The 11753-nt window shown below is 34.9% G+C and overlaps 2 protein-coding genes across 3 annotated transcripts; one reads left to right on the forward strand and one right to left on the reverse strand.

The window, feature by feature from the left end:
- Nucleotides 1–686: 686 nt before the first annotated feature.
- On the reverse strand, nt 687–7864 carry LOC114246416 (uncharacterized). Its single transcript, XM_089738369.1, has 7 exons — nt 7523–7864; nt 3636–7347; nt 3271–3462; nt 2995–3114; nt 2070–2327; nt 1276–1464; nt 687–863 (listed from the first exon to the last, which is right to left on the reverse strand). The coding sequence occupies exons 1-7, from the start codon at nt 7645–7647 to the stop codon at nt 786–788; spliced, it is 4674 nt and encodes a 1557-aa protein (XP_089594495.1). The 5' UTR covers nt 7648–7864; the 3' UTR covers nt 687–785.
- Nucleotides 7865–8882: 1018 nt separating this feature from the next.
- LOC149499889 (DNA transposase THAP9) lies at nt 8883–11488 on the forward strand. Of its 2 annotated transcripts, none has more exons than XM_089738382.1 (3): nt 8883–9048; nt 9155–9335; nt 9425–11488. In XM_089738382.1, the coding sequence occupies exons 1-3, from the start codon at nt 8972–8974 to the stop codon at nt 10433–10435; spliced, it is 1269 nt and encodes a 422-aa protein (XP_089594508.1). In that variant the 5' UTR covers nt 8883–8971; the 3' UTR covers nt 10436–11488. The 2 variants fall into 2 exon arrangements, with proteins under 2 accessions (XP_089594508.1, XP_089594509.1); XM_089738383.1 differs by having other exon boundaries at nt 8913–9048; nt 9155–9308.
- Nucleotides 11489–11753: the final 265 nt, after the last annotated feature.

Below are 11753 nucleotides of genomic sequence, written 5' to 3' on the forward strand. Positions count from 1 at the left end.
TACCAAAAAGCTTGCTTTTGTTTTTTCTCAGAAATTATCATCATAGGTAGGTACCTAAAATTTGGTTTTACATTATGACTGCACAACAAAATGCTTAAATGCTTTCAATGCCACATTTATAACTATAGTGGTTAATGGACAATCGTTAATTATTTCTACATAATACGATTGTAACAGGGAACAGTGTTTCTTAACATTAGGACGCTTTAGGGCCGAGTCACACCGGAATGGCAGCGGCCGGCGGCGATGCCAGCGGCTCCCGGCGTCGCCGCTGGCAGCCTCGCGCGGCCTCTCGACTGCACGCGCCTAGTCTCCTCTTGACTAGTTTAGTTTCTTCATTCGGCAATAATACTCGTGTGTTTGTAGTGAACGTGATGGAATTGGTTATTATATATGACAGCGGTGCCGCGAGCGGCCTTGTGTCGCCGCTGGCAGCCGCGGGCAGAACGACCGACAAGACGCACGTGGCGCGCGGCTGCTCGCTTCACCGCAGGCAGGCGGCGGCTGTGTCGCGACCTTTCCTAGCTTTTCAAGCGATACTGATCTTTTCAGTATACAGATAAAGTTTAAAATTATTTCACACTGAAAGTGCTCGCTGCGAAGCTGCCTGCCGCTGCCATTCCGGTGTGACTCAGCCCTTAGGGCTGAATTAATGAGAAAACAGCTTTTGAAAGTAAATACTCTGGAAAATATATATTTTTTTTATTTACAGAAAAAAATCTTTACATTTATGAATAACAACTACAACTAAAGGTGAGAAAATCTATTAACATTCAGGTAGATATTCATAAAATCATTTCCTTTAGTATATTTAAAGGTATCTTCCATATATACAATCCTCTATCTTTATAGCCCGCGATTATCTGGAATAAAACAAAAATAGATTTTATAATATTTGGTTTCCACAATGTAGGCATAAGATTGTTTAATAAAAATTAACCAGTAAAAGAATTATAAATTTAGAAATTACTATAACTTATTTCTGCCGTGATATGGCCATGGGTTATGGATCGCCAGTGGCATCTGCGCTATGGCATCAATAAGTTTCGGTTTGGTGAGGCGTGAGCTCGCTCACCCACCTAGTTAGTAACCACATATGATCCATTATAAAACAAATTATATGCAATTTGAAACCATAAAACGTAGAAAGATTATGTGTAAAAATATTCTCTAATTAGTTTTGGTACGTTCAGACGGTTTAATATTTAATTAATAAAAAGCCACTATAGCAAAGGGTTAATTGTATTAATTATTAATTATATATAAATGTGTTACCTTGCTGCCAACAATAGCCAGAGACAGTAACATAAGGCTGGGGCCACGTAACTGCGCGAGGGGTCTGGTCTCTCCCTCGCGGTACACATACACGCAGCCATCGTAGCAGCCCGCGAACACCAACCCGCCCGTCGCTCGCAGGCACACCGCGCCTTTACCGCCTTCGTGTGATCCAACGTGGCTGCCAGTCTGATAAATTATCAATAGGGTAAAACTACACAATATTTAACAGTAAACAATTGCTGTATATTTATAACTATTAGCAGTTCTGCACTTGACAATATGGTACTATTTTTATTTAAAAAACAGGGCACTATAATACCTATTATGTATTATATTATATTGCATTTTTTCCGAAAATGAATACAAGTGCCGCTGAACCCTTTGAAATTACAGTACTAAAAATGACGTTAAGATAATTAGTTCGTTTGAATATTTAAGTAATGCTTTGTTTTCATTAATATATGCTACCAGTTTATTGACCTTTTGATTTCGAGAACCAACACCATCTACCGTTTATGCATTATTATGTATCTTTTAAAATAAAACCATCTGAATTGAGTGTTTTTTTCTCATATGTTATTGCATTACATGCACCTTGAAACATGAGTTCGAAGTCTCCATATATAGTTATAGTACAACTGCTGTTTCACTCTTCAAGTGCAGGGCCGACTTTATGATTAAACGTGAGTGGCAGCAGCCATGTTATGGTATCTGTGGGGCTCTGGTAACCACTTAGAATAATATTATATTCTTATTATAATATAAATATAAAGTGAAATTGTGGCACTCACACTATAATCGAATACATGTATCTGATGACTGCTCGTTCCACAGTACACTTTGCCATCTTCAAATAATAAAGTGTAGACAGTCATTTTTGGACCCACTAAGGACCTTAGCAGCAGTCCTGTTTGTGCGTCCTTAATTGTCACATTCTCTGAACGCGCTGCCACAAGTAGAACCTTCCTTGGGCCTTCTTTCATAGCTCGCAGAGCCAAGATTGACTGATCCGAAAATTTCACAGTGCTGACTGGAATGAGCATGTTGTTCTGCAGAAAATAACAATTATTAGTAAATATGATTCATTATAATTTTTTATAAGTGTATCTGATAATTACTAAGGTAGAATTATTATCTCACTATACTATACTATACTATACTATAGTCTATTATATTTAATTCATATTCTATTGTTTTCTATCAGATACAAGGTGTCCCAAAATGTAACGATAACCTGGAATCGCGGGAAAGGTCCTGTTATGATGGGCCATAAAAAACTCAGTGTTCTTAACCCAACAGTACTCAAGTACCAAACATTGAAAAATTAAAAATATACTAACTGGAGAGGAGTTTCGACATTATTATTATTATTATTATACTAATTTTGAATTGTTTATAGATTTTAATATTGTTATGGCTTCTCAAATAACCGTATTTTTAGAAAAAAATTACTAAATATTATTTAAATAAAGATTCTATGTTTATCCCTTATCTCTTCCTGAATCATTAATCTGATTGAAGGCAAACTTGGTAGAGTTGTGGTTTCTCATCCAGGAAATGTTTGTGTCATAGGAACACGTGTTTCTATGACACAAACATTTTCAACTCAACAATTCAGTGGAAGGTGGGAAGGCCTATGTCCAGCAGTGGGCGGGTAAAGGCTGATGATGATGATGATGATGATAGGAACACGCTTTATATAAATATATTTCTCACTTTGCATTCAAATTGCAGCACAAAACCAGTTCTTGTACCGACGAATATAGTGTCCCAGGCGCGATCCATAGTCTGGATTGGACTAAGAACATTGCACTCCGGGCCCTTTTCCACTCCTGTCTGAAATAGGTTGACAGGAAATGTGAAACATTGCTTACGGCAATAGTCATTTCTTTAGTATTTATTAGTGCACAATGTTTATACGTAAATCTATCCACATATTATCAGTGTCACAAAAATACCTAGTAAATTTTTTACTTTATTTGAATTGATTACCTCTAAATCGTAATATCGTATCCTAGAATCCAGCGAACCAGTATAGACTGTCGTGCCATATTTTTCTTTTACTATAGTGATGCAGGTAACTGCTAAATTAGAGCCCCTTAAAGTATTCAGCAGTTGGCCATCACTGTTGAAGTGATAGACATTACCATCTAGACAAGCCGCAATGAAGTTGTTTTCTATGCACTGGAAGATACAAAGCACAATTAAATCATTATTACTTACAGAAATCAAGGTAATTAAAAAAGCATGTAATAGGTGAACTAAAAGAGTGTTGGTTTTCTAATTAGACTTTTGGTATTATTAATTTTTTTACATTTAGCTTTAGTATAAGTCTTGGTAGTCGGGAAACTACGTACCTCAATAGCAAGGACTGCATCAGCGTTCCCAGTAACTGTAATTGCATCTCGGCGTAGATTCTCATCAGTAGAGTAATCATAGGTTTTGCATTCTGGTTCATTTTGTGCAAACTCCGATATCGCGTTGTCACATGAAGACTGACTGTTATCTAGTATTATATCTTCACTGATAGGTACATCTATTCTATCAGTGTCCCTAGATTTAATCTCACAATTGTCCCCGATAACTATGTCCTCTGAAACATCTAGCATGTCAAACTGTATGTCATTGACATCTGTTTCTTCTATAACTTCCATTTGTTGATTGTGTGTTTCTGGGGGTAGTTCTAGGGTGTCATTAGAGAATAGATAAATGGGTGATTTATGGCCAGCTATAGCCACATCACATTCAGTAGGTTCTTCACATAATAATTCTAAATAAGGACTTATATCTAGAGGTTGTAAAACAACTGAGCATTCTTTGATATTATGCTGTGATAGATTAATAGAAGTACTTGAGGGTTTCATTTTCTTCGATACTTTTCTAGCTTTTGGTGTGTGAGTTCTTTGTGATTTCTTTTTATTCACTTTCGATGGTACATTTTCAAGTTCGTCAAGTACGATTATATCTTCAAGAGGCCTGTCATCAGTTATGATTTGCTCCAAGAGTGATATGTTAAGCGGTTTTCCTTTCCTATTACTTCTTTTAAGTGATGAAGGACTTAAGGCAGAAACATTTTGTTCTACTTGTTTTTGACTGTGTCTTCTTAATCTTCTTTCTTGTGTTGGTTCAGTTTCTTCAACTGTCTCTAAGGCTATTTGTTCAAGCTCTTCAACAGGTATGTTGCTGAAATCATCTACAATAGAGTCTTCTGATAAATCACCTTCAATAATTATTTCAGCAGACTCAGTTCCATCTCCTCTATTTACTGGCACTACATTTAATACTGTCATGCCAAGAGTTTGTTCATTAACCGGACAAGTATTCTTTGACTCAAATGAATTGTAGAGCTTAAACTTCTCTTGCAGGAGTACTTGTATTTCTAGGTCAATCTCTTTCATTCTCTCAAAAACATCAGTTGATTTTGTAGTTTCTTTCTGCACCGAGATTGGGTCTGTTTGTATTGATTTAGTATTAAATTTCTTCCTTTCAGTTTGACTACTTTTAGTATTGACTGTGCTTTTGTTTATTGTTTGAGTTTCCTTTGAAATTAACTTTTTAATACTATTTTCTTTATGACTTACACCGGTTTGTTTGTTTGGGCTATGTTTTCCTATTGTATTTCCATTTTTACTAGGAGCTATGGATGTATTTCTATGTGCTTGATGTAAATTTGATTTTTTGGGCTGATCCATAAACATGTCAATTGTTTTTAATTTCGTTTTAGAATCAATTCTGTTAGAATTTTGATTATTGCTACTAGTGCTAATATCTCCAGGACACGTATTATCATCTTTAGATATTATGGAATGACTATAGTTAGTATTATTATGTTTTTTCATTGGTGTTGTATGTCTATGTTTTTTTGTATATTCTTTCCTTTTGACATATTTATCTGAGTATCCCTTGTCTCCAGTTTCTAACCTTTTAGCATCTTTGGATGGATGTTTATTATTCTCATTCTTTGATAAGAACAAATTAAACAATGGTTTTGGAACATCTTCAGAATTTTCAACATTTTTCAAGGTGCCACTATTTACATTTTTATTTGTGTTTCTATTACTATTATGTTTGTTGGAATCATAAAGTCCTGGATCACTTTTTTTACGTTTTTCTTTTCGATGATACGGTCTTTGGTCAATTGATCTTTTACGAGAACTTGTAGGTACAATCCCTTTGTTTGTAATTAAATCTTTTTCTGAAATTTTTTTTTCAACATATTTAGGTACTGGATTTATTTCTTCTTTTATCTCAGTGCTTGTAAAATGTTTGTTCATTGTTTCTGAATAAGATTGCATTGATGCATTCTGAACTGGGCTCTCTACAGTACATGTTAAATCATTTTTAATGATTTCACTTATTACATTTGGATCTTGTTCAAGAAAAGTGTTTTCTAGTTTTATACATAAATCTGAGTTATTTTTGATTTGTATCTCATTTTTTATCTGTTCAGAATGATTTGGAATATCATCTAATGAGGATTTTTCAGTTTTCGGTGAAACAAACTCATTGGCTGACTTTGATGTTGAAGTGGACGGATTTATGCAGTCCTCACTTTCTAGAAAAGTGTGGTCAACTGGAACATGGTATTGCCTGTCTAATTCAGCAAAAGGATCTTCATCTTCAGAGCTCTGTTCTCTGTGTGTTTCAAACAAGGGCTTTATTTCAGGAATTACCTGTTGGTTGGTATTGTTTCTTTTATTTTCTGTACTTTTAAAACTCTCTGAGCTTCGTCTTCGATACAGATTATTAGGGTGACTTTGAATGGGATGTTTCATCTCATCGTGTTCATCGAATTTTGGTACCTCACCACTGTGGAAATTAGTATAATCATCAATTTCATCTTGATTTAAATATCTTTCTTGTGCATAATTATCGTTATATATATTTTCACTACGATAATCATAATCAACATGTTCTGCACTATAAGTGTTATCTTCAGTTTCTGCAATCTCATACACCTGTTGCACATTATTTAATTTCAAAATCTTACTAAGTTCAGCCAAAACAAGTGGTTTTATGTCTTCAAGTAAAACTGTATCTTGCGGATCTAAGATACACTGCATCTGCTTCATGAATGTGTCTTCATAAATAGTATTATTGTCGTTGTGAATAAAGTCATGACTGGAACTACTGAGAGATTTCTCGGCTAATGATCTCATGTGACGATTCAAGCTGTTCTGAGATTCTGTTATAAAACTGTTTATTGCATATTCAAATTTTGTTGATGAATTAGGGTTGTCCATCAATTTATGTATTTTGTCTTTGTCCATTTTGAATAGCTGTTTCACAATATTATTTTTCATTTTGTCACAGTTCGATTTTTCTATTTGTCTTTGTCTCTGCACTCTTCTTTTTACAGGCTGCTCTTGTTGAGGATTCTCATATGGAATTGATGATGTGTTGATTGTAGTCATTTGATTTTCATTTGGATCATCACAAGATGGACTTGGAGGCTCATTCCTGTTTAAAAGTCGCTTTCTAACAATATCTACAGTATCATCTATAGACCTGCTGAATGATATATCATTATTTGTGTTTTCTAAATCAGGAGTGGTACTGTAGTGATCAGAAGCAGGGGGTCTGTGTCCTGGATAGTTTGGTTGACTGTTTTTATTTTCGATATTTTCATTGTACTTTAAATGATGTTTTTGAGGGCTTTTATTTTGGTATGATTTGCAATCAAAATGAGGGTTTACCCAAGGACTGTGATTTAAAAGTCTTTCTTGAGCAAGTGAATTGTTAGCAACAATTCTGTGGTCGACATCACCCATGCTGTTTATATGGTATGCTTGTGATTTATTGTTATCATAACATTTAATATTTGAAATTGGAGTTTCAAGTGTTCTTGTTTGTTGGAGGTATGGAAGTATCTGCCTTTGGCCTCCTCCTCTATTTTGGTAATGACCTCTATGTCTAGAATTAAGGGAGCTATTGCGCTGAGGACTGTTATGGTTTCTGTAAGTGTGTCTGTCATAATGGTCGGTATTGTCATCATAATGCTGGTCTCCTCTATTAGGATAATTTCCAAAATGAGGCGGTCTGTGTAGTCTAGGCCCTGGATGTGGGAACCTAAAATTTATAAAATTATTTGATTACAACAATTTGAAAACACTAACAGACATTACTAGAATCAATAAATTAAATTAAATAATGCTTTGAAACGAATATTTTCTCATTTTGTCCAATACATACTCAAGATACTTCTGATATCAAAATCATAATGAGCGCCGCAAATTTTTCTAACCTGTTAGGATTGTGAAGATTATACGGTCTGGGAGGCCTGAAGCGTGGGTTTCCTGGGTTTCTAGGCCTATGTTGTCTGGGATTTTCAGTCCGCCAACCGCCTGAACTTAAGTGACCTCGCCTCATATTGAAGGTGTTAAAACATATCTCAGGAAAACTGACACTCTTTTAATGATTTGCAGAAAGAATTTTTACTCCATACGATTTTTAAATGATCACACACTTTAATATCTTTAGTTTTTAATGAAATATTTAGCGCGGAATTAAACAAAATAATATTTATTTGACATTTCTGATCAATGTTGACATTTCAAAATAAACATGGCTGATTTTTCGTTCAGTACTTATGAAAAGAACGCGTTATTACATTCATATAATTATAGCGACTGGATTTTGAAACAATACGAAACAATAAAAACATATACAAGAAGCATTTCTCCAAGATGTCCTTCGAATCTCCGCGTAGCAGATGTCAATACATTCATCACATTTACCAAAATTAAGCTTTCGTCTCTCTTGAACATTAATTTTCTCGGATGTAAATCTATGACAATAAAACGGAACAATATTGCCGGAATAAAACATGGCTTACCCGTTTCTTACAAAAAAATATTTGAAGTATGTGGCAGGACTTTCGGCGCGTACTGCGGTGCCGTAAGTTTTGTGAAGTCGGTGTGGTGGAGCTCGACGGCGTTTAGTCGGTAGTCGGTTCTGTGGGGCTAGTGCCTCGCGCGCCTATTTCAAGGCGTAGTCTCCTGTGAGAAATTAGGGGAGGTGGAGGAACTCAGTCCTTCTCTTCTCCTCCTCTTCCTTTCAGGAGACGCCGGAGTCAGATATAACCCGGTTCGTAACCCCTCTCGACCAGGTATCCGTAAATGGATTCCCCAGCGTTAAAAAAAATAAAAAAGGGCAGATGTTAGCAAAGACTCGTAGACTGAGGCCGTGAGCGCCTAAGCGTTATGAAGTTATCAGTAATTTTACTTTATTTTAGCAAGCCTATTTTTAAAGGTTTCTGTAATTATTTGACTTCTTTGCTAATAATCCCATGGACAAAGCTAAAAAAAATTAAGAAGTAGCAGTAAGCAGTTTTTGTCACTGAATTTTTGGCGGGAATGCGAGAAGCGAAGTTTTACTTTATTAATAATTTAGTGTATCTTAGGGTTAAATGTGTAATAACGGTGTTTTATTAACTGTTTAGTATCTGTGAAAATGAAATAAATCAATTCCAATTAACCAACCTAATTTCATTTTGCTTCATATCATCTTTCATAAAACAGAAAATACAAAAGGCTGTACGGGGCAATATCTTTGGCTTTCTAGTTGGAAAATGGAAACCACTACTTTACTGTCATCATATGTTAATGTCATGTCACCCGTTTAGTCAACAGTACAGACTAGTCTACCTCTACACACAGAGTACAGAGTACTATGAGTCTATAAACAAAAGAAAATGCCGTGTTGTGTTATAAAAAATTGCAGAAATAAATCATCGTTACATACGAAACATGCTGGAGTGTCTTTTCACAAGTCAGTAATCGCGTAAAGATTAACCTTAATTCTTAATTACTTGTAAAACTAAGTCAGGCGAAGTCAAATGAATTTTGTAAAACATTAATTTCAAATTATTTTACAGATTTCCGAGGGATCGTGTTATAAAGCACAAATGGACAACAATAATAAGAAAGAGTAGAAACGATGAAAAATGGGTCCCTTCAAAGTTTAGTACTGTATGCTCTGCACATTTTGAGGAAAAGGATTTGTACTTTACAGATAATGGCCTTCAAAGGGTAAGAAAAAATGTTGTACCTAAAAAGGTTTGTATCTATTACTAATTTGCTATTATTCTTAATTTGGTTAATCTTAATTAAGACACAAAAAAAATTATATTTCACTTCTTTACCAGAACATAAGTCGCTCTCAGTTATCTGAAAGCATTCTCCAGTCCAGTCCAGATAGTCCGGGTAGTCAAGAATGTCCAAGCCAAGATTCTGAAAACTCAATGTCATCAGATTCTACGGCCACATCTAAATTAGAACCTGCCATTCAAATACTAATACCAGAGCCCAGTGAACTAGCTGGTACTAGTGAAATGTCTGAATGCAATGAACTGCCTACTAGTCATGAAACAAGTGAGTGCAATAAGTTACAAAGTTCAAATGAATCAAACGAGTTACCTGATGAAAATTCAGTATCAGAATCTGAGATTGATTCTGTAATTGAGGGGTCTTATCGAGTATGCTTAGAAAAAGAACTTCGTAAACATAAAAGAATTAAATTAGAGAATAATAGAAAAATTAAAACACTCAATCAAAAGGTTCGCCGACTCAAAAGAAAAAACAAATCATTGAAAACAATATTGAAAGGAATAAAAGACAAATATTTAATTGATCCTAAAATCGAAAAAGTGCCAACATTAAATGAAGTACCCCTGGAATTATTTCGAAATATATATGTAAACCGTAAAAAGAAAATACATTATTCGCCTGCAATTAGAAAGTTCTGCCTAACATTGAATTCCTACTCTTCTAAAGCCTATGAATATGTACGTGAAGTATTAAATTCAAGTCTACCTCATCCCAAAACCTTACCAAAATGGAATGATATTATTATTAGTGAAACTGGTACCACATCATGTGCAAACAAAGAAAAACAAAAAGAACCAGATGATTTCTCTTCAGAAGATGATTATACCACAGAGATACCTGAGCACTATCTTCCGGAACATCAGTACACCACAATAAAACAAACTTCTTACTCTACAGTACAACACAACCTATATCCTACTATACAGGAGAACTACCCTAATGATCAACAGGTCCAGTATACTACTGAGCAACAACACTATTCTTCAAAGCCTCATGAAGAATATCCTTCAAAACGGTATGATTATCCCACAGCACAACCAGTTCCATAGTTTCAGTTGAGACTTATTGTTATTGGGCATTTACATATTTGTTTTCCAGTGTCTTAAATTTTGTATTGTAAATAACTATTTATAATTAGGTTAGGTTTAGGTAATAAATGTTACGTTGTTTAAGTTTTTTATACTACTGAATTTTTTTGAAGAGTTTAAATAAAAAAAAAAATATCCATTACACTCATCAAACATTTATTAAGTGTAATACCTATTTACAGTCATAAAAGCATTTCTATGAAGATGATTAAGTACACTTCCCCTACTGTGAAAAATTAATCAATTGTTTCCTATTTAGCTTAGCTTGATGCTGACAAGAATAATTATTTTGTGGTTATTTTTAAATGACTATCGACTTTTCACTACATACAAGTGGTTTTACTTTTGTAATCATCTTAAGTTATTCAAATTCAAGAACGTAATATGTAACAAAAAAACCCACCTGATCCAGATAGGATCAATAACATTAGAAAAGAAGTGATACATTTACAAAGCTAAACGCGAAATCATGTATCTACAAAAGATAATAGAGATTAGAGTAATTCGAAACCGCCTGATTTAAACCGATTATAACTTTTTTAACTACCTATTCGCTGGTAGCTTTAGGGGCTATTCCAGCTACGCGCGAATGGGCAGGTAAGGGCTCAACCTGAGCGATCATGAATTATCGCACCCAGACTCTAAATTTTATAATTCTACGTCATTAGTGGTTAATGTCTAATTTCATGGTTAACTGTCTGAGCACTGGTGTAAGTCGCGCCAATAAAGAAACGAACTAAAATGGCGGCGGCGATCATGCGCTCTCACTCTAAATTATTGCTGTCTTTAGTCGCACACGGCGCGTACTGCATGCAAAAAAAATATCATTTCTACCTTTGTTGTTGAGTTCGAGTTTTTCCACTTTAGAGTTGTGCGACTTAGATGACTAGCAGCAAAAGTGTCTACGCAAGTTGCATCTCAGATGAGACACCTCTCCCTCTGCCAGGGCATAAAGTAAAGTATATTCCCATTTGTTTTTTTATATTTTTTTACAATAAACAAATTTTCTTTCTATCTTTCTTTTTATTTGTTGACCCTACAATCTGTCAGTGCAGGTACATAGACGTCATTTTCAATTCGTTTCTTTATTGTTTTAAGTAAGAAATATAGATTTTCGCGACGATCTGGTTCTGACACTAGCAGCAATCGCAGCACATATCATCATACTAGTGGAAGACTTCCTACGAGTCATTTAGCTCATCGAATTTCTTGTCAGATCTAATAAGGTTGGTAACCGGTGGTGGATGTATCCGCGAAGCAGTTGGCCTAGAGCTGATAG

The sequence above is a fragment of the Bombyx mandarina genome, chromosome 25 (genome assembly GCF_030267445.1).
Source record: "Bombyx mandarina strain Sakado chromosome 25, ASM3026744v2".
In the NCBI taxonomy this organism is placed as follows: Eukaryota; Metazoa; Arthropoda; class Insecta; order Lepidoptera; family Bombycidae; genus Bombyx; species Bombyx mandarina.

Coding starts and splice junctions, on each gene's coding strand:
- LOC114246416 (XM_089738369.1), bottom strand. CDS start 7,647: ATGAGGCGAGGTCACTTAAGTTCAGGCGGTTGGCGGACTGAAAATCCC. Junction 7,348..7,522: donor AATCTTCACAATCCTAACAG/GTTAGAAAAATT, acceptor TATAAATTTTAG/GTTCCCACATCCAGGGCCTA. Junction 2,328..2,994: donor TGCTGCAATTTGAATGCAAA/GTGAGAAATATA, acceptor TATTTTCTGCAG/AACAACATGCTCATTCCAGT.
- LOC149499889 (XM_089738382.1), top strand. CDS start 8,972: ATGCCGTGTTGTGTTATAAAAAATTGCAGAAATAAATCATCGTTACAT. Junction 9,049..9,154: donor GCTGGAGTGTCTTTTCACAA/GTCAGTAATCGC, acceptor ATTATTTTACAG/ATTTCCGAGGGATCGTGTTA. Junction 9,336..9,424: donor AAAATGTTGTACCTAAAAAG/GTTTGTATCTAT, acceptor CTTCTTTACCAG/AACATAAGTCGCTCTCAGTT.